Source organism: Ovis aries, chromosome 17 (genome assembly GCF_016772045.2).
Source record: "Ovis aries strain OAR_USU_Benz2616 breed Rambouillet chromosome 17, ARS-UI_Ramb_v3.0, whole genome shotgun sequence".
Classification (NCBI taxonomy): domain Eukaryota; kingdom Metazoa; phylum Chordata; class Mammalia; order Artiodactyla; family Bovidae; genus Ovis; species Ovis aries.
Window position 1 is genome coordinate 68,347,294 of NC_056070.1, and position 22,131 is coordinate 68,369,424.

Genomic DNA, 22,131 nt, shown 5'->3' on the forward strand with positions numbered 1-22,131 from the left:
GCACCGAACCCTTACCTTTTTTGTAGTAGGAACAATCAAGTGTCCTTTATTACATCTTGCAATTTAAAATAAAACTGTGTCCATGGATTTCCGTGTGGAGCTCAGTTCTTGTCATCAGGTAGTGCTATGAGTCACTTTGAGTCATTTTTGGAACAGAACATTTTCAGAGGGTTTTCTATAGGCTGTTGGATACTTTTTTCTTTTTTAGAAAATAAAATTTAACTTATGAAATATATCCTCACCCACTTGGAGTCAGAATTGGAAGTTCTAAGTGAAGGTTTTTAAAGTCAGACCTGGGATAGACACAGGGCTATATCTAAGTTTCAACATAATCATCTGACCAAATTCAGTGCCTGGAGATGTTCAGGTGAAAAGGTGGATTTGAAATGCTTGCTGCTTTGCGCAGCTTCCGACAGGCAGCTTCTCAGTGGTTCTCTGGTACCAAGAGGAAGCAAACAGGGGTAGACGCGGTTCTTGGTTTTTCTCTAAAAAGTGATGCCCATGGCAGAAGACCGTGTTCAGAAAACCAGAGTCCTCGGCAAAAGAAACACTGGTTTTAATCCTCAGACAATTCCCACTTCTAAGTTTCCAGCAAACAGCAGCAACAGCCAGCTCCTTTTCTGTGTCTGTCTGTGGTACTTTCTGTTCCCATTGCTATGACAACCGGGGGAGAAAAACTGTGTTCGGGGCCCTCTGGATTCTAGCTCCAGAAGGAGGTTCAGGATGTTTGTTCAAAGAGCAGAAGAGAGCTGTTTCTTTGTACATAGAAGAGAAAAAAAAAAAATCCTTATGATTCAAAAGAGAAGCGGGTGGAGCGGTCCTTTTCCACTCTTTCACATGAATTATAAGTCTTGACTGCAGCCGCCACACCTTTTAGGAAAAGGTCCAGGGCTGTGAAACACTGTACCACACTGACACCCTACCCTAGTCGACGGGCGGCGAAAGGACAAAAGGAAGGAAGTTTCCCTTTTAAATCCCCAGGAATTTTTTGATGAGATAATATTACAGACCGAAATGTCTCTCCTCCTATTCGTTCCGTGTTTGGCTCCAGTGTAACAGTAACCCACTTAGAAGCAGGCGGCCCTTTTGAAGTTATTTTAAACTTGCAGCAGAGTGTGGAGATATTGTAACCTTGGATAAGAGCTCCACCAGCCCCGGTTTCAGTTTTGCCCTTTTAGACTTGTGGAAAGTGCCCCGGTATATCTCAAGGATTTTGTCCTGAGAGCTTCTTAAAGAGCGGGACTTGGTTTCAAAGCCTGGCTTGATGTTCTGTCCCCAAGGGAGCGTGGTTCTGTTTTCTCCAGTTATTTAACCTTGTCTGACATAGGCTTTTGGCTTTGAAGTTCCCTCTAGTCTTTGTCCATTAAGAAAACAGTGAAACCCTGATAGCCAACCCCATCAGGCTCCAAGAAATTTGAAGAAGGTCCATCTTCATATTTCAGCATGAAGCCAGACGCTCAATTCCCGGCACCACCGGTGGCCAGGACTCTGGTCTGCTCATTGTTAGCCATTTGGCCCTGAGCAGCTCCTTGTGGGGAAGTGCAGGTCAGTCGTTCGGCGCCCCTCCTGGAGGTTATAGGATCTGTCTGTGTCTGGGAGAAAACCGGGGCTCCTTAGAACAACCGACCAGCTGGCTTGTTGTGCCTGCCACCTCTGCAACACTCAAGTCCTTGTCACACCCTGGTGCCACCCGGAAGTTATTTTGGGCTGTGGGGGTGGCATGGGCTTGGGGGTCCTCTCTGCACCGTTCTCCTTGAGTCCTGTGTGCCGTCTTCCCGCCATCGCCAGCCCTGGGCCTGCGGGCCCCTAGAGCCGTCCCAGACGGCCCTCCTCCAAGGCCACGGTTCTGTGCAGGTTGCCTGTGGGGTCTCTCTTTGACCCGATGGAACACTTCCCTGCAGCACCCAGAGAATCTGCTGGAACACCTGGAGGAAGGTGTTCTGTCCAGCAGTGCCTGCAAAGATCTTAGCCAATCTGAAGCACATGTACGTTTATAACAGGCAAAGGGCACTTCATGGCTTTTAATAAAAAGAGGCTTCCTCTGGGGCACCCGTTGCCATTCCCAATTGCTCTTCTCAGAGGGAACTATTTTCAGTTATTTAGTGGTTTCTTCTACTGTTCACCTCTAGGAATATTTCTAAGTTTCTGTCAATAATTTCTAAATAGTGTGCTTATACTGCCTCATATTTTAGCCCATTTATAGGTTTTTTGACTTCCTCCTATGGAAGATGGACATTTTGTTCTCTTACCCGCCTCATCCCTTCCCTGGCCCCAACCTTTCTGCCTCCCCGCCCCCCGCACCTCGCCCCCCACATTTCCCATCTCTGCATTTTCCCAGTGTAGTCACATGATAATTAATGCCTAGATCGGGATTTACATTTTATGGCCGTCACTATTCCCAAGCAGGTTCTGCGTGCCATGCCCTGCTGTGGTTTACAATTCTGGCGTTGACGTTTTGTTTTTTTTCCGGAGTTAATAACTGTCCCCTTTGCCTCCACTGCTTTAGTTTGCTGTATAATTATCACGTTTCATTCTCCTGCTCAGAACTATAACACTCTGCCCAGTACTGCCAGACCCCCGGGTGATGACCCAGGCTGCTGCCGTTGTTTGCTTGTTATCTGCTGCTCTCTGCAGTGCTCGTCCTTCTGGCCCCATCTGGGCTGCTCGCCCGGCCGGCCGGTGGCATAGCTGTCATCCTGGGATTTCCCTCTATTTTTCTTCTCTGTTGGGTTCCCTGTGCTCTCAATCCAATGCCTGCCTCTTCCTCGCTTTATTCCTTCGTCTTATCGGAGGTGACAGCAACTCCTGAGGTCAGACTGGGGTGGGAGAATTTGAAATTTATCCTCTGTTCCTCGTCCCCCTCCACCACCGTGATAAAGCCCTGTCCTGGGCCTGCCCCGGGGAAGGGAGGTGGCATTGTGTTCCCTGCACTTCCGAGAGCGAGAGCGCTGTCCACCCCTGCCAGCCCGGCTGTGGTGACCAAGAAGGAGCAGCCTTTGCTCCTGTGCTGTGGCCGGGAAGTCCTGAGGTCGCCAGTAAAGTCCTAGGAATGTGTTGGTGACTTGGGGATCAGTGGCTGTAAGAGCCGCCTCTACTAAAGTTCATGCAGTGGTTTGCTGAAATTCTGACCTGTTCTGTCCTGGTCCCTCACCTAGGCAAGTGAGTGAAGTCGGTCAGTCGTGTCCGACTCTTTGTGACCCCATGGACTGCAGCCTACCAGGCTCCTCCAGCCATGGGATTCTCCAGGCAAGAATATTGGAGTGGGTTGCCATTGCCTTCTCCAGGGAATCTTCCCAACCCAGGGATTGAACCCAGGTCTCCCACATTGCAGGCAAACGCTTTAACCTCTGAGCCACCAGGGAAGCCCTAGGCAAACAGAGGCCCAAATGATTTCCAAGCAGAGCTGAGGTGTGGTAGCAGTGGTCATTTATTGAGCACCTTTTGGGTGCAAGGCTGTGGGTGGGGTGAAAGGGGACCTCTGAGAAGACTTCTAGAAGCAGCTGCCTATCCCTGAGGAGACAGTGAAGGAACTGTGGCAAGGACCATGTAAAGTGTTTGGAAACACAGGGGTGCAAGCCGCTAGCTGTACTGGTGCATTTAAGAAAGCTCCACGGAAGGGCTGACCTTGAAACTGGTCTTGAAGGACAGAGGATTCTAGGCAGAAGTGTGACTTGCAAGCAAGCGTGACATGTCTAGAGAAAGTGAAGAAGGAGAGGACTTTCCCACTGATGAAGCGTCTGCTGCGCAACTATGATGATGTGTTCTATCTCATTGAATCCGCACAGCACCCTGTTGAGGCAGATGCTGCTGTTCCCATTTTACAGATGAGAAAGTAGAGGTTTACAGAAATTGAGTCGTCTGCCCAAGGAGATGTGCCTCGTAAGAGGCAGGTTTTAAAACATGGCTACATGATTCCAAAGCTCTCATCCTCTCCAGCCCCCAAACACCCCTCAGAACAAAATCAGGAGGAAACTAGCAAGAGGCACAACTTCTTCTTTTTTTAAAAAAAATTCTGTTATTCATCTGTACCAGGTCTTAGTTGTGGCACTTGGGATCTTCAATCTTTGTTGTGGCCTGTGGGATCTAGTTCCCTGACCAGGGATTCAGCCTAGGCCCCCTCTGTTGGGAGTGCAGAGTCTTAGCCACTGGACCACCTGGAAAGTCTCTAGACACAGCTTCTTAATGTCAAGCCTCACTATAGAGGACCAGCTGGGAATTTGCCTTCAGTTAACTTAAGCAAGAATGTTGACATCACAAAGTTATTCTGAGAGTGCAAGACCAGAGTTACAACACAAGACAGATCTTCTGTTAAATCCTCACAATTTAGGGTAGCTTGTGAATTATTGGCATTGTTCTTCTGTGGACCCGCCCAGGAGTTTTCCTGATCTTATCGTTTCAGGCTGTCGTTCCCCTCTTTAAGTATTCTGTCTCCAGTGAATTTTTGTCAAGCTCTGTTCTAGGTTGCTGAGTCTTTTTTTTTTTTTCTTTATGCTTCGGTTAGCTTTGGGTTGCCCAGGAAGTTGGTTTGGGTTTTCCATAAGATGTTACAGAGCCCATAGAGTGGAGCCCTTGGAAAAAGAGGACCCCAGGATGTGAATGTTTGGAGACCTAGGGCGGCAGGCACTTCTGGAAGCTGATATCATCAGGGCTGAGTTGAGAAAGACCCAACTGGACAGTATCTGGCAGTTGGATGGAAGAGACCAGTTACACCTGAGACGTGGCTGAAATTTCGTTCTCAGGCTGGCCAGTTCAGGCCTCTGGAGATGTGAACTAGAGTAAGGAACTCTAAGGAACTCGGCAGAGAAAGAACTCCGGAGAGGAACTCGGAAGTTAGTGGAGACTGGGAGGTCGGTTTTGGATGCGCTGAGATGTGATCTTGGGGGCCCTTTCACCCTCCCCGGGGAAAACAAACCACCCACACCAACCTATGACACCCGCCGGCGCTTTACAGAAATTCCTTTTTGTTTTTAAGTCTTTGATCCCTGTGCAGAAGTCAACACCCTTGACGGGGCTGACACTTTGAGCTGCTCACAGTCACCCCGGTGATGGTCTGAAAGGGAGTCTGGGGGTTGGGGGGCGGGGAGTGGGAGGGCGTGGCCGCCGCGAAGGGGAGGGCCCGCCGGGGGGCGCAGGCCAGGGCTCCAGGGGGACCTCAGTGTGTGTGAGGCATGTGTAGTGGGGATTTCTGCGGGCTCAGGGCACCCCCTTGCTGCCCCTCCCATGCCTGCGTGTCCCGCTCCACAGCTCGGGCCTCTGCCCCGTTTGCCAAAGGGCCCCGGTTTTTCCTCCCGCTCCTGCTGCTCTGGTTTCCTGGTACCGCCCTCCCAGGCCCCCTCTTCCTCCCGCTGTCCCTCCATCTCCTCCCCAATCTCCTCCTCGTCAAAGCCCTTGCTGTTGGCATCAGGCGTGTCAGGTCAGGCTTGAGTCACGTCTACTTTAGGTTCGTTTCTTCTTCACACGTGTACCTGTGCTGTCGCTGACGCAGCATCTCTCAGGATGTGCCCCATGAGCATCGTAAGCACAGCATCGGTGACCCTCAAAGGGTAGGGAATGCTGGTTTCAGCAAAGGTTAAAGAGTCTTTTTTAAACCTCAGGCCCCTGCAGAGCTTTCATCTCCAGATGTAGATCCTGAATTCGCATGCCCCGTTGCTCCACCTTCTTGCTTGCGCGGAACTGTCAGTCATGGGGCGGGGCTAGGACTGTGAGGACAGGGTCTCCTGAGGGACACCGGGCTGGCTTAGACTCTGGAGGAGTGGAAATCACTGTTGTCTTACGCTGTGGATCTCCGTGTTGACTGAGGACAGTAGTTTCTGAGTAAACTCTTGGGACATTAAAAAAAAAAATCTTTTAACATTTATTTAATTATTTGGCTGCACCAAGTCTTAGTTGTGGCATGCAGGATCTAGTTCCCTGACCAGGGATTGAACCCTGGGCCCCCGCACCGGGAGCTCAGAGTCTTAGCCACTGGACCACCAGGGGAGTCCCCCCAAAAGCTTTTTGATTTCAGTAAAATTGACATCAAATTTACCATTTAAGCCATTTTAAAGTATACAATTCAACGCCCCTCTGAATGCTCATAAATACCAAAATTCCTTCCCCAAGAAGAAAATTAGATAGGAATTTGGCATGTAGCCTTTCTAAATTTTTCTTGAGAATTTATATTCATAAATATATCAGTAAAAAAGACATTTAAAATTTTGTGTGCGTCAAACTGTATATGCTTTTCATTTTGTATGTCATTGTGATTTGATGTGTCTGTACTGGTCTATAGATCAGCCTCATTTCTTTAAACTGCCGTGTCAGATTCAAAATCTGAATAAAGCACAACTTATGAATCCTCTTAAAAAAAATATAAAGTATACAGTTCAGAGGTGTTTCGTCCATTCACAATGTTCGCATATCCATTACTATCATCTGATGCCAAAACATTTTTATCCATAAAATGAGTGGGGGGTCAGGAGAATGTTTTAGTTTCCTATTTGCTGCTGTAACAAGTAACATCAAACCAAATGGGTTAAAGCAACACAGACTTACTCTCACAAATTTCTAGAGGTCAGAAGTGAAAAAAATGGGTTGGCAGGGCTGCATTCGCTCTGGAGGCTTGCAAGAGAACCCTTTTGCTTGTCTTTTCCAGCTTCTGGGAGCTGACCACCTGCTTTCCTTGGCTCCTGGCTCCCACCTCCATCTTCAAATCACTCCAACCTCTGCTTCCCCGGTCATGTCTCCCCTGTTTCCACGATTTCCCCTTTTCCTTGTAAGGACCCTTGTGATTACATTGGGCTTACCCAGGCAATCCAGGACATCAAAGTTCATCACATCTCTAAGTCTCTTGTGTCTTTTAAGATAACGTATGCCCAGGCTCTGTAGATTAGGACATTGATCTATTCTGGCTACAGAGTGGGTTCCTCGGTCTCTTGCATCTCTAACACTCCACGAACCTAAAGACATATTCCTTCTGGTTATTTAAAGAGCTTAGCGCCGTTGTGGTAGGTTAGGTTTATCTTCGAGGACCTCCTCCTCTTGGATGGTGATCAGGGATTCTTCCCTCTGATACCAGACTCAACACTAAGAACTGTGAGTGCAAACGGCAGCATCATTTTGTCATGTCACCGATGTCACTTTTCCTGGTAAAAATTTGACCAGCTCTTCTTCCTATCTCTGATTCTGTGCTTTGCCAAATTTGGAAAAAAAGCTTCAAAAGAATGTCGCCTGTCTCCCAGTAACCAGGAGTGGCCTTTAAACGGCTTGTTAATTTTACCGCCGATGCCGCCCCATGGCTAGTGGTCTCTCCATAAATTCCTCACTTTTCCAGGTCCTCTTGCATCAGCTGAAGTAGATGTGTTGTTCAGGTCTGGAAGCCAAATAGTCTGTGATGCTGCCGCTGAACGTCATGGCATTTCACAGTGATTTAGACCGGCCCTTACGTGGGAGTTAAGCTGTTTCTCTTTTCCTGCTTCCCATCAGGAAGGTTTGGGTGCCTCCGCCTTGGGTGCCTACTTCCTACAGAGCAGTGAGACAGCGTCCATTCAGTCTATTTGTAGTGGTCCTACTGTGTTCTCCCCAGGGTTCGGCTCATTATGCTGAAATAGAATCCCCCGAGGGTTGAAAACCGCATTCCCCCCACCCCATATGCTTTTTGGTTTCGAGGTTGCTCTTGACGGTGGCGCCTGAGACAAGACACCGCAGGAGCCCTGCAGGCCTGCAGCCTGCCCACTGAAGCTTTCTCTCCACTTGTTTCCCAGATGCACCCACTGGGCCTGTGTAACAACAATGATGAAGAGGACCTGTATGAATACGGCTGGGTCGGAGTGGTGAAACTGGAACAGCCGGAGCTGGACCCGAAGCCATGCCTCACTGTCCTCGGAAAGGTGAGCCCCAGGCCCCCCACCACCACCACCTGCCCCGGTTCTGACTGCTGTCATCCACGTCCTCAAATAGCCAGGTGTGGAGAAGAGCCCCCGTTGGCACAGCGCTCTTTCCTGGCTGAAGTCGTGTGTTGGGGCAGCACCCCCGCCCCAGGGTGGTCAGCGGCTTGGACACTGCTGGCAGCTGCAGCCTCAGAGTGGCCTCCACCCTTGTCCTCCATGTGGCCTCGGGCAGGTCTCTCGCCCTCAGGGATTCCCAGTTCCTTATCTGCAAACTGGGTTGATCATAGAGATTCACAGTCCTTATCTTACACCCCTGGGGCCAGATATTTCAGAATTCTGAGATTTTGGGGGGTTAGAAAGATGCTCAGATACACATATTTTGTATTAAGGAGACATGGGTTTGCCCTCAGTAACCAAACACACGCAGAGCTGGGTAGCCGCCTGCATGGATATTCACATCTAGTGGGACAACTGGAATCTAAATAGCCTGGCGTTAGTTCAGGGCCCTGATGTTTTGCTGCCAGCTGAGTTATGGAAAAACCTGGGGGTTGTGGAGCTTTTTTGGTTTCAGAATGGCAGACAGCAATTATGGTCCTGTCTTAGAACTTACCTCACAGGACGGTCAGGAGGTGAGATGAGAGACAGAATATGTAGCAGAGAGTGCTCCAGAAATGTCTGCTGCCATTGACTGTTTCGTTCTTCAAAAACAACTCTTTTAGCGTCAGCATTACCTCTGGTTGTGGTATGAGATAAAAGATAGAGGTCCATTTATTTTGGAAAACCATATGTCAGTGATGTTAAAATATAACAGATGACATCTTGTTTTAAACTGGATCGTTTTGGTAAAGAGAAAGGTTTGGAGAAAGCTACTCGGATTTTGGTTGGAGGACGGTAGTACAGCCTAAGGAAAAGTGTTATCGCTTGGGTTTTTTTTTTTTTTTTAATCTTCTCAGAAACAGCTGTTCTAGGCATCATGGGGAGAGAACTGGAGGGGGCTGGGGAAAACAGTCCTGGTTCTGACCTCCTGAGGAGCTTCAGTCCAGAGCAAAGTGGTTCTGATACAGGGCACTTGAGAGAGAGCCTTGTCCAACACTTGAAAATGTCCCAGGGGACTTGCCTGGTGGTCCACGCTCCCAATGCAGCAGGCCTGGGTTCAATCCCTGGTCAGGAAACTAGATCCCACATGCCACAACTAAGAGTTTGCATGCTGCCGCTAAAGATCCTGCATGCCGGAACTCAAGACCCGGCATAGCCAAATAAATAGCTAAATACGAAAAAGAAAGAGAAAGAAAATCTCCCGGTGAGTGTCTCCTTGCAGACTTTTGGCCCAGAAAGCCCTCATGGACCTGTGACGTTTCTGTCCCACCTGTCTCCTGGGTAGCTTCCGACCACTTGTCAAGCTCCCCTGCCTTCTTCTTCAATTTTTTGACTTTGGCTGTGCTGAGTCTTCATTGCCGCAAGGGCTCTCCTCTAGTTGCAGTCGCGGGCTTCTCACTACGGTAGCTTCTCCTGTTTGGAAGCGCGAGCCCTAGGGTGCGTGGGCTTCGTGGCCCTGAGACCTGTGGGCTCCTCCCAGATCAGGGATTGGACCCGTGTCTCCTGCATTGGCAGGGGGATTGTTTACCACTGAGCCACCAGGAAACACCCTCCCCTCGCCCCACCCCCTCAACCACCCTTTTATAGAAGAAGAAGGAAAAACAGAAAAAAAAACCCACAGGGACTATTGCCTGTTTGGTTTCCAGTTCATGTAGTCGATTCGATGTGTTTCAGGTGGCCCAGGCCCCATCCTTCATCGTTTAAATAGGTGGCCGTGCTGCCTAATGATGCTCAGAGAGCAGCAACCCCCTCAAGAAAACGTTAGTGTTTTCCTAGGAGGAATGCCAGCCACATCCAAAGCTTGGGCACAGTGCTCTCCTTGTAGCTAACACTCCCCTAATAGGATATTTTCCTTTGTACTGAAGCTACTGCTCCGCAGGGCTCAGCGGCTCGGCTGCAGTCTGGTGGGCCTCCACCCGTGCGTCTGTAAATGGGCTGGAACAGGGGCCCCCCCCCCGGCCCCGCCCACCATGGTCCCCTGGGGCCCGAGCAGCGTTGAAGTCACTCCAAGAACCCAGCTGCTGCTCCTCTACCTGGGACAGCCATGGAGTGGGTGTGACTTGCGCTGTGTATGGCTTGGCCTGCCCGCCCGTGAAGCCAGAAGGAATAGAAACCCTTGACGTATACTGCATGTCATGTTCATTTCCTCACCAAGTATTTATTGAATGCAGGACCTCAGCACGAGATTCCGCCTGCTTGCAAGCAACAGGCCGCCCCTGACCCCTTGTCCCCGCCGCCACGGTTCTGTTTGGAGGGGCTGTGTGGTGGCCAGGCAGTATTCACACGTGGTTAGTGACTGAAATTTGGCTTAACACCCGCATAAAATCTTGAGCAAAACCGCCAGGGCCAGACACAGCAGGGCAGTTTCACGTTTGCCTAAAACCTGGGTTGATTGAGGAGGTACCCGGAGTCAGGCCTTTCTCCCTGTCTCCTTCCTCACCTCGCTCCCTCCCTCCCTCTCTTCTGCCCTCTCACCTTCTTCTTCAGTGTCGGTTTTTTTTTCCGGCTTCAGTTTTATTTACTTTGCCAGCTGCCCTTTCTTTCTTCCCGAGCCCCCAAGCAAGCGCAGTGGCAAGAGGGTATTGCTGGATGAGCAGGGTGGTCCAGCCCACCGCGGACGCTCAGCGTAGTTTTCTGTACTCAGGCATGTTTCCCCCTGCTCTCAGCGGCGAGGGCAAGAAGGAGGTGGGCAGCCAAGTCCCCGTGGGGGTGCGGGTGGGCCCCCTCCTCCTCCCGTGGATGTTGAGACTTGTTGAAAACCATAGAAGGGGGGGTCCGCCAGCATCTGGAAGGGCCTGTTCGGGGAGGCGGAGACATAGACCCCTCTCCCTGCCCCATCACCCACGCCCTTCACCTACCCGCCCACAGAAAACGCCATGGGGCAAAACGCTGAAATACCAGAGGAACGTCCTAAATTAAAACAACCTTAAATGCCTCTCCAGGAGTTCAAATAAAGTTTCATTTTAAGAGTGAAAGACATAAACTCATCACCTGGGTTTATTACTGAGTGCTTTTGAACTCCTCAAAAAAAGGGAACACTGTAAACTCAAGAGAGAAAAGTGATTTACGATCCCCTCTTTATAATCTTTTTGATTCTGGAGGAGGTAAAGGCAGACAGTTGGATCAGCTCGGGGACTGGGAGGGTTGCAGAGTTGGGATGGGGGTAAACCGCCCCACCCCATCCCCGCCCCCCAGAATGCAGCAGGCCAGGGTTCTAGGCCAGACCCCCGGCAAGTCCCTTCCACTTCCTGGGCCTCTCCCTTCCGCATCATGTGACGAGGCTGCCCTGGGTTCCTTGCTCGTCTGATATGTTGAACTTCTGTATCATATTAAAAAGCTTCCCTTGAGATTCTACCTTTCAGAGATTTCTAGTTGCAGCACTAAAAGACTGGCTGTGTTACCCGCGATGATCTAAGTTTTCAGAAATTAAAACAGAATAAAGCAGACATTTCCGAGCAGCTTGCTTTTGAAAGTAAGGGTCTTCAACCATCTCCAAAGTTGTAAGAGTCTGTGTTTAGTCCCCAGGCATTTCAGCCCTTCAATTCAAGCAGTATTTATTGAATAAACATCCTATGGGATAGGTAAGACATCGTCCGGCCACCGCATGGACAGCCTCGTGGCAGGGAACACATCAGACTTGCTCAGATCCAACACAGCCTGCTTGGCCTGGAGTCACCAAACATGGGAGCAGGGCAGAGCTCCGTACCCCACACCCCACACTGGAGGGGGCTCTTAGGGTTCTGAAGCACAGGATGGTCAACAGACTTGAACTTGGTTCTCACCAGTCCTCAGGAGGACAGCAGGAAGTTAGCAGAAAGACAAGAAAAGCAGGCGGCCTAAGTCAAAGAGAACCCAGCTTTGGCTGAGTGGCCTTGGAAAGGTCCCTTCAGTTTCTGGGGCCTGTTCTCACCAGGGCCCGTGCCGCCCCTGTTATTGTGGCGGGAGTTCTGCGGGGAGCCCCGAGCACAGTGCCCGGCCCTCGGTGGACGCCCCGCGAGGGTGTGACAGCAGCCCTCGTGTGCTGGGCACTCGCCGAGAGCGTCCCGCGCAGCGTCTCCTCCCATCGTCAAGCCAACCCTGCTGCCGTGTCTAGGTCCCCATCCTGTGCTGAGGACATCTCAACGTCTCCTGAGGTCAGACGGCTCCCAGGGGCTGAGCCAAAACCTGAGGTGAGGCCTGTCCCGCCGCCTCTTCCTCTTGCCTCCTGTCGTCTTTGCCGGTTTCTGTGGATTTAAGAATTGGGTGCGCGTCAGTGCTTGCTGGCCACGTGAGCAGTGTTGGTTCTATTGAGTAGAAACCCCGCTTGAGCTGTGTTGAGCCCAGAGGGGGATCCGCTCCTGAAGTTCCAAGTGTCGTCGGGGAGCCCGAGGTGGGGGTGCTGTGCCCCTCTGCAGCTGCCGACCACGGGGCTCAGTGCCGGGGCCCCTCCCCGAGTCTTCTGGGTGTCTGCTTCATTTCACCCCCGCTCGCTATCTCCTGGGGGGAAACAGCGCCCCAATATCCCTTGATCCGATGCATCTTGGATCAGGTGCTCCCTTTAGTCTGTCAGCTGTGATCTGGGTCTGGGAACATGCTGGAACTGCCCAGCTCTGTGTGTGTGTCTTGTGGGGAAGCTGGGGTGGAAGATGCACTTTCCAGAAGGAAGCTGGCGAGGGCCAGCTCTGGGCTACTGTGCCTCAGCAGGCCCTGCCGGCACCGGGTCACATGTATGCTCACAAGCCGCCCCTGCTCTGGTTCCTGTGCCCGGAGGAGCCGCTTCCTCTTGTCCTGAACCAAGGGCCCGTCCCTGGGAGCGAGTGGCTGGAGGGGCTGTGCGAGGGGGTGAGGCAGGCAGGGAGAGCGGGAGCAGGTTCTTCGGTGGGTATTGAAAGCTGCTGGGGCAGGAAGAGGCTTTGAGATGACAGGGTTTCATCTCCATACCCCAGGAAGCTGGGAGCCACTGAAGGTTTGCTGGGGAGTTTGCTTGGCAGTGGTGTCTAGGTCTAGGGAGAGGATCAGTCAGGTTACCGTGCTGGCGGGTGTTTCTGGAGCTGAACGGGTCCAGACACCAAGGCTTTGGGAGCTCTGATGGGGCTCTAGCCGACGATGTTGACCTCGCGTTCGCTCTCAGATCTCCCGGCTCTCCACCCAGCCTCTTCTGCTTCCACCTGTGGCGGCCTCCTGGCCGAGCACGGCGGGCAGACACTGCTGGGAACCACCGTCCTGTGCGACTGAGCTGCGGGAAACCCAGGGGTGAGGGGTCGGTGCAGAATGGAACCCCACTTCCAGCCCTCGGAGTGTTTCTTGGTAACTTGTTCTAGAGAACAAATCCCTTGGTGCCCAAAGTGACTGCAAGACAGAAAACAGGATCAAAGGAATTCACTGTTTTCAAGATGGTTGGGGGGAGCGGGAACACGTAACAGTTAAGATTTGGGTTTAGTCACCAGACTAACCTGAATTTAAAGCCCAGTTCCAGCCCCCAGATCCACGTGGCCTGGGATGGTCACCAAACCCCTCTGCCCGATTCCACCTTCCGGAGACAGGAGGGACCTCAGGGGGCGAGTGTACGTCAGGTTCACGCACGGCCAGAGACACAAATCAACCAGCGGCTCTTGGTGCCCAAGCTCCCTTCCTTTCTCCCTCCCCTCTTCCCTTATTATCCTCCGGTTGCTTTCAGCACTCACAGTGCCCTTACTTAAGTAGTCAGATCCTTAGAGACAGAAGTAGAGTGCTGGTTGCCAGGGCTGCGGGGAGGAAAGGATGAGGAATTAGTGTTTAACGGGGCCAGGGTTTCAGAGAGGAGGTGGAAGAGTTGGGGAGATGAATGGTGGGAGTGGGGGTCATCGTGCCCTCCTCATCCAGGGTCCGGTCACAGGTGGGTGTCCTCTGCAACCCTGGGGACCCTGACTCCTAGGCCAAGCCCAGCCTAGCGCCCCTGGGAATGAGATCCCCGGCTGCGTCTCAAGAGCCAAAGGAATGTACTGGCCGACTGGAGCAGGGTCTCAGAGCAGCCGCCCCCCATCACAGGCACTGCTGGGAAGTGAGTGTGAAGTTTGCCACATACCTGAGCTCAGGGCACTGTGACTGAGCAGTTTGCCATGGTATCCCCAGGAGCGCCTGTGTTGGGGACGCTTACTTGTGCCACACCTTCCCAGAGCACGTCCCCTGGGTCCTCTTATTGCAGTGATTCTCAGCTGGGGTGTGTGTGGGGGGCGCAAAAACGCCTGTGCACACACACCCCTCCCTAAGGTCATCTGGCGGTATCAGGAAACCTGTTTGGTTTTCAGACTGAAATATCCAGGACAGGGTGGGGGTGGGCTGGGGCTGCTGCTGGCATCAAGCAAGTGGAAGTCGGGGATGCGGCTTTGCTGCTCAGCACCCCTCAGTGCACAGGCCAGGCCTCCCTAGCAGCAAAGCACACTCCGGCCCGGACGTTAACTAGTGTCACCGGTGAGAAGTCCCGTCTCTCTGGGACCTGTGCTGTCTCCCTGAGCAGACCCTTAACTCCCACTTCTTCCTTTGCTTCTGTGCCCGCTGGCCTCTGGTACAAAGGCAGGTCCGTGGTGTCTGGTGGCGTGTTGGCTGAAGTGCGTGATCTGTGTCAGGGCACGTTTGTTTCCGCGTGAGGAGTGCGGGGAGCAGGATTTGCGAGGATGCGCTGTGCCGTCACCACCCAGGCCCCCTGCACTCCTCTGTGCGCCTCACCCTGGGCCGGTCCACCTCCCTCTGTCTTCATTTCTCCATGCTGCCCTCTGTAAAGAGCATTGTGATGATTTTAAAAAATGATGTCCGTCAGTCTCAGAGGGTGTGAATGCTCGGCAAATATCAGTTTCCTCCCCACTCTAAACATACTCCTGAGATGAGGTGGGTTTCTGGCTGGAGAGGAAGTTTGGAAGACTCCTCAGATTTATTTTAAGGAGCACTTGGGTACATACCTCCCATATTTGGTTAAAAAGGAAAGCAAGAAAGGAACTTAGTAAAAGAAATCAGATCAGGAAGAAAAGATTGGCATGATATGAATGGAAAAAGGAAAATCTCAGGGAATACCACTTTGCTTCTCACGTCCTGTGTCTGGTTTGAAAGTCACAAACTTTTAATGGGATGCTTTTCTTCTTCACCTAAATCTTCCAGGAACCTCTTGGTTAACAGGCTATATTAAGCACAAGACTTTTTTTTTTTTTTTTTTAAGCTAGATCTGAGACATTTTCAGCTATAAAAGGCTAACCGAAACTTTTCTTTGAAATCCCCTGAAAGGCTTTAGGCAGTTTTGACAGTAGAGCGAGTGAATAAAGCAGAATAATGTTTCTGGCGGTCTGAGGCTGCTGGCCACCTCCCTGGGCCGGGGGAAGTCCGGCTCACACCACTCCTCTAGCCACTGTCCGCTCCAAGTGAACCAGGCTCTCAATAGAGCAGAAGCCACAAACGAGACTGTCCTAGGAAACTGGGGCTGGTGTGACAGGCCAGCAGAAAAGACCATCAGAAGTAGCTAATGGGTCTTCCCCGGTGGTCCAGCGGTAAAGAATCCGCCTGCCAATGCAGGGGACACTGGTTCAATGCCTGGTCCGGGAAGATCCCACCTGTCTTGGGGCAACCACTGAGCCCAAGGTCTAGAGCCTACATGCAGCAATGAAGACCCAGTGCAGCCAAAAATAAATAAACAAATAAAATTTTAAGTAGCTGATGACCTTGTCTACTTTTGAGAGGCCATTCTGAATTATAAATGAAGTTAGAACCTAGCAGAGTAAGTCGTGGTAATGTGTGTAGAAACAGTCCCAAGTCAGGTGACCTGCATCTCTCATACCTGGAGATCAGCCCCAAGGCTCCATCTACTTACTCTCCGTTCTCATCTCCTCTCTGCCCAAGCTGGGCACCCAGAGTCCCACTGGGTGCAGACGCAGAGGAGCAGGGATGCTGGCCAGATTTGTCTGCTAACTGTGGACAGAAGCCATTTCTCCGCCTCATTGTCTTTCGAGTTTGTTCCCCGTACAGAAAGCACCATATTTCATCTGATAAAAGGTAGCATTCTGCTTTGGTGATCTTACTTTCCAAATCAGACTTCAGGCCCTGTAGTCTAATACGTTCTGTGCTGTTTAAGTTTGAGACAGTCTTAACAATTGGGATACTGAAACCCTTTAAATCCTGCCTCATTTTTGCTAGTTATAAAAATACTAAAGAGTACCAACACGTTCCAGTAGTTCTAAGCACTGCTGGATAAAATAAATTTCTAGTCTGCCTGAAGATCTTGGGCTATATTTCCTCCTCTGCCCATGGAATTCTCCAGACAAGAATACTAGAGTGAGTAGCCATCCCTTTCTCGACTCAGGGATATGAACCTGGGTCTCCCGCACTGCAGGCAGATTCTTTACTGTCCGAGCCGCCAGGGAAGCTCATAAAGCACACAGCTATCCCTATTACACTTTACCCCATTGCTGATGGATTTTCACAAGCATGCTGCATGCTAAGTCGCTTTTTAGTCGTGTCCGACTCTGTGTGACCCTACAGACTGTAGCCCACCAGGCTCCTCTGTCCAAGGGATTCTCCAGGCAAGAATACTGGAGTGGATTGCCATGCCCTTCTCCAGGGGGATCTTCCCAACCCAGGGACCGAACCCGCGTCTCTTACATCTCCTGCGTTGGCAGGCAGGTTCTTTACCTGCTAGTGCCACCTGGGAAGCCCATTTCAAAAGTATCAACTCTTAAATGAACCTCAGAAGAAAGAATATGATATTTGCTAGGAACCTTTGTTATTTTGGCTCAGTCTTTAGAAATCAGATTTTAAAGCAGTTAGCTTCAAAATCTTCTTTTTTTTCTTTAATCTGTTTGTAAATTGTTTGTTTTTGGTTTGCTTTTGGCCATAAAGTTGGATTAAGGGGTTGGATGAAGGGGTCCCGTGTGCCCTGCCCTTGCAGTGGAAGCTCTGGGTCTTAACCACTGGGCCACCAGGGAAGTCCCTAGATTTTCTTTTTTTCAGATGAGTTATTTTTGTAATGTTTTCCCTTTTCTTAGAGTTTCAATTAATAGAATCTTAACATTTTATAGTCCCTAATTTTAAAGATATACCCAGAATTTATAGCATTAACTTATTTTACTGTTTCTATAACTAACAATTTTCTGGTCCCTTTCCTTTTTTTTTTTTTAAAGCAATATAATAATTTTACACAGTCCTATATTCCTAGTGCCAAGAATAGTGCCTAGTACCTATATTGGACACTTGGTAGATATTTGCTGCATGAAACAATTAATTATGGATTATTTAAAAGCCAAAGGGGAAAATCCAACTTTAATTTTACTCCTGTAATTCAAGTACTGTCAGTCTTGATTTATTCCCTTCCAGTCTTCCAGGGAACCCAAGTCTGATTTTTAATGTAATTATTATGAAGGTATGCATCTCTGTTCTGCCTTTTTAAACTTGATAACACATGCTAGTCAGCTGACCAGTTTGCTGTTATTTTTGTAACCTGTCCTTTCATCGGCTGCATGACATGACAGCGGAGCATGCGATGATGTAGCTGACCCCCAGGGTTCAGGAATTAGGCGGCTTCTGTTTTATTTTTAATCTTTACAAAGAAGCCACACTGAAAGCTTTCTTCATGTAAGATGGATTTTCAGGTTTTTTGCTTTATCTCTTTGAATTATTCTCTGATGGTAATATTCCAGGAGCAGATTATAGATCAAAGGACATAAACATTTTTTAATGACTCTTGCTGCAAACAGTTGCAAATTGCTTTTCAGGAAAGTTCCCTCAGTTTACCTTGCCACTAGTAAAGTAAGTGTGAACCATTTCCCACAGAAGCAAACAGCTAACACTGACCGTTACAGTTACTATGTTTCTTTACTGAAGCGCCAAGCATCTTTCCATCTACTAATTAAATTTCCTCTCTTGTGAATTGTCTATTCTGGCCCCTTGCTCATTTATGGGTAGATCTTAATGTAGTGGTTTGTTTTTTTTTTAATAGCAACATATTAATTCCTTGTTTGGAATGTTTTTAAACTGGCCCTTGTGTTTACTAATTCTGTCTGTTGTTTTAGCTTTCTCGGCATGCAGAAGTTTAAAGTTTTTACATAGCCATCACTCCTTCATGATTTCCCCTATTGCTTTTAAAGTTAATTATTTTCTCCCCTCCCTTGCAAGCTTAGAATCATTTTGCCTTTTGTACTGTTTCTGTTATCATTGTTTTTCTTTTAATATGTTACATCTCTAAATCACTCCAATTTATTTTGATGTGTAACATCAGGGAATGGCTAATTAGAGTCTCTGCCTTTCTCAAAGTTGTTATTTCCTTCGTTTTATGTATCCTCCTCCTTTAAAAATATAACATATTCTGAGCTACTGAAACCTATAGCAGACAGTATTATCTACTGTCAGATTCTGTATCCCTTTTAAGGCCAGTAATACACTGTTTTAATTTTTGTTGTTTCAGAACATAGTCCTCAAGTTAAGTAAAATATGCTTGTTTGCAAACACTTTTTTTTTTTTTTTTTTGGCAAATTTAGTCACTTAATTTTGGCCACGCTGTGCAGCTTATGGAATTAGTTAAGCAGGGATTGAACTCACTCCCCCTTTAGAGGAAGTGCAGAGTACTAACCACTGGACTGTTGGGGAGTCCTGCTTACAAACACATTTAAAAGGATTAATCCATTGGTAGATCAACAAAGCAAATGCCTGCTGTTGCTATTCTTTAGACCAGGGAATTCTAATTAAACCTCATTCTCTCCCACTCAGTAAGTATATCATGAAAGTATGAAAGTGTTAGTCACTCAGTCGTAACCGACTCTTTGCAACCCTTTGAACTGTAAGTCCACCAGGCTCCTCTGTCCATGGAATTCTCCAGTCAGTGCGGAGTGGGTTGACATTCCCTCCTTCAGGGGATCTTCCTGACCCTGGGACTGAACGCAGGTCTCCTGCACTGCAGGCAGATTCTTTACCATCTGATCCACCAGGAAACCCTTAAGTATATCATAGCCCTGCCCCAACTCTGTCAGCATGGGGAGCTGCTTTCAGAATCTATTCATCATCATATCCAAGTTTCACTCCATTTCAGCACACACACATAAGTTTTACTAGGAGATGTATACTGTGGTTAAAACCAACTGCCAGTCAAGCCTATTTCAACTTTGAAATGCCCAAGATCTTTTCCCTATCAAAAACTTTCTACGCATTTCTGTTCAAGAAATAAGTTTTCAGATGATTGGAATCTACACAGAAATAGAAAAGAAATGACTGATCAGGTTGTTCCCACACAAAGGCTTCTTTTTATCTAAGTATAGAGTGGTTTGGGGGGGCTTCTCAGGTGGCTCAGTGGTAAAGTGTCCACCTGCCAGTGCAGGAGATGCAAGAGACATGGGTTCAATCTCTGGGTCAGGCAGATCCCCTGAAGAAGAAAATGGTAGCCCACTCCAGTATTCTCACCTGGGAAATCCCATGGACAGGAGCCTGGCAGGCTGCAGTCCATGGGGCCACAAAGAGTCGGACACGACTGAGCACACACGTGTACACACAGTGGACTTTAGTATATTCACAGAATTGGGCCACCATCACCCACTATCAATCGTAGTATTTTCATATTCTTTATATATTATGGATAGAAGTCCCTTATCAGATGTCTGAGTGTTTTCATCAACCCAGAAAGAAACCACGTACCACCGAGCCATCATCTCCCCTCCATCCCAGGCATTCCGTATACATGGAATCATGCAGAACATGAACTTCTGTATCTGTTTCTATTTTGCTTAGCATGATGTCTTCTAGGTTCGTCCACGTGGGAATAAGCTGTCGGCACATCATTTCTCTTTATTGCCAAATGATAGTTCATTGTGTATTTATTGTTTGTTTATCCATCGATGCATGGATAAAAACATTTAGATTGTTTCTGCTTTTGGATTACTAGAGTGATGCTCCTATGAACATTTGTGTGCATGACCTGGTGTAGCTATCGGTTTTCATCTATCTTGGGTAGGTAACTAAGAGCGGAATTGCTGGGTCATATGATAACTATTTAGCCTTTGAGGAACTACCAAACTGTTTTCCCAAGGGGCCGCACGCAGTGTAAGATTCCTCCAAATCCTAGCCAACACTTGTTATTATCTGTCTTTTTGATTACAGCCGTCCTAGTGGGTATGAAGTGGTATCTCATTGTGGTTTTGCTTTGCATTTTCCTGTTGGATAATGATATTGAGCATCTGTTCTATGTGCTTATTGAAAGTTTGCATATCTTCTATGAAGAAATATGAATGGCTATTCAGATCCTAAGAGTTCTTCATATATCCTTGATACCTGTCCCTTATCAGATATACGATTTGCAAATATTTTCTCCTATACTGGGGGTTTTCTTTCACTTTGTTGATAGTGTCCTTTGGAGCAGAAAAGCTTAAATTTCAGCAGAGTCCAGTTGATTTTTTCTTTTAATATTATGCCAAAGAAATCATTGGAAAGCTCATTTTTTTTCTTTTAAATTTTATCGAGTATAGTTGATTTACAATGTTGTGTTCATTTCTGCTGTATAGCCAAGTGATGAGTTACACACATATGTATTCCTCTTCACATTCTTTTCCATCATAGTTTATCACTAGAAGGAAAGCTTTCTCTTTCACTGAGACCCACTAGTTGTCCTTACTGGTCATATATTTAAGGCCCTTCTGGGGTTTGTAATGAAGAATTTACCCTCTTTCCCCCTCAAGAGGCTTAAAGCTAACAGAGGGCCAGGAAACACTGGCCCGCCACTTCCCAGAATCCCAGCAGATGCCTATGAATGTGGGTGCCCCTGGGGACCAGGCTCAGGGACCTGATTTCTCAGGCTTAAGGTTATATTCTGTCAGGCTTAAGTAGAGAAGACAAGACAGTCTACCAAAACAAAGGGAAAGGAAGAGCCAGTTTTGAAGTGCTACGGGAAGGATGTAGGCGAGTGCCAGCTGTCAGCAAGGTGCCCATCTCCATTGTGCTGTTAGTGCCTTGGAGAAGACAGCCGCTCACAAGTCCCATTTTAGAACATTCAGGATCTTGAAAAATATTTCCAAAATAATTTTTCTCTTAAAAGGTTTTGCCGATGAGCACCGGCTCTGTGAAAAGAACTCCCTAACTGTTGGCTGCACACTTGTTCTACAGAGAGGGTGTAGGTGTCTTTGGGGTCGTGAGTCATTGACCGGGATGATGTCCTCCCAAGAGCACAGGCAGTGCGGGGGCCTTCCTCTGAGTTCTGGCTGTAACCACCGCCAGCCTGCAAGGCCTCACCTCACACCACTCAGCCTCGGCAAGCATATGCTTCAGAAAGTCCCCGGCCGAAACCAGGGCTGATAGACAGACCCAGGTGGCAGTGGGAGCCAGTGGTGCAGAGGCGTCTCGCTTGCTAGATGTGAGGTTCTTTTCCCAAGTTCTTTTCATGAGGTTGGAAACACTGAGAAAAGGGGGAGAAAAAACTCTTTGCAGTTATTTGTGTCATTTACAGGGCTTGCCTGGTGGCTCCCAGTGGTAAAGAACCTGCTTGCCAATGTAGGAGACAAGGGTTCAATCCCTGGGTTGGAAAGATCCCCTGGAGAAGGAAATGGCAGCCCACTCCAGTATTCTTGCCTGGAGAAGCCCCATGGACAGAGGAGCCTGGTAGACGACGGTCCCTGAGTTGGACCTCACTGAGCACACGTGCACACGTCGTTTATGGCATCTGAAATTCACCTAAGACCCTGAAAATGCTATTTGTCGTTTACGCACCCCTTTTTCCTGTTATACGGTCTCCAGTTCCTCTGCTTGTATTACAGTGCAGTTGACTTTTCTATCACAAGTATGTTAGATGGCTGGACGGATGACTGGATGCAGTAGGCTACCACACAGAATGTTTACCTGACATGGAAATGGACTCTTCCCCTAAAGGTCAAAATAGAATCAGTTTGTTTTGCAAAAGGATTACCTTTTGTAGGATTGTTTTCAGCTATGCTCACTGCCCTGCAAACTAACCCACCCCCACCAAAAATAAATAAATAAATAAATAACAAATGCAGTAGGCACCCGTCTCTGAAGCACCACATTCTATCAGGAAGCCGGTGTTATATAAAGCCTCATCTCTTCCCAGGCCCCCACCCTCTTTATCCCTCTGTGCTATTGTCATCTCTGCTTAGCTTGGGCTTTCTTCTCCGAATGAGAGAAACTAAGAAAATTGCCTGTTTTAGGCAACGCAGGTGTGTTTCAGAGATTTAGAGTT

General features: G+C 48.7%; 1 protein-coding gene across 1 annotated transcript in view; it reads left to right on the forward strand.

Moving 5' to 3' along the window:
- The window catches only part of ZNRF3 (zinc and ring finger 3), a 144,150-nt gene that overhangs the window by 76,080 nt on the left and 45,939 nt on the right, over nt 1–22,131 (forward strand). Inside the window, exon 2 of the mRNA XM_027956687.3 lies at nt 7,743–7,868. Within this exon, the coding sequence (XP_027812488.1) occupies nt 7,743–7,868 (126 nt within the window). The remainder of the gene's footprint in view (nt 1–7,742; nt 7,869–22,131) is intronic.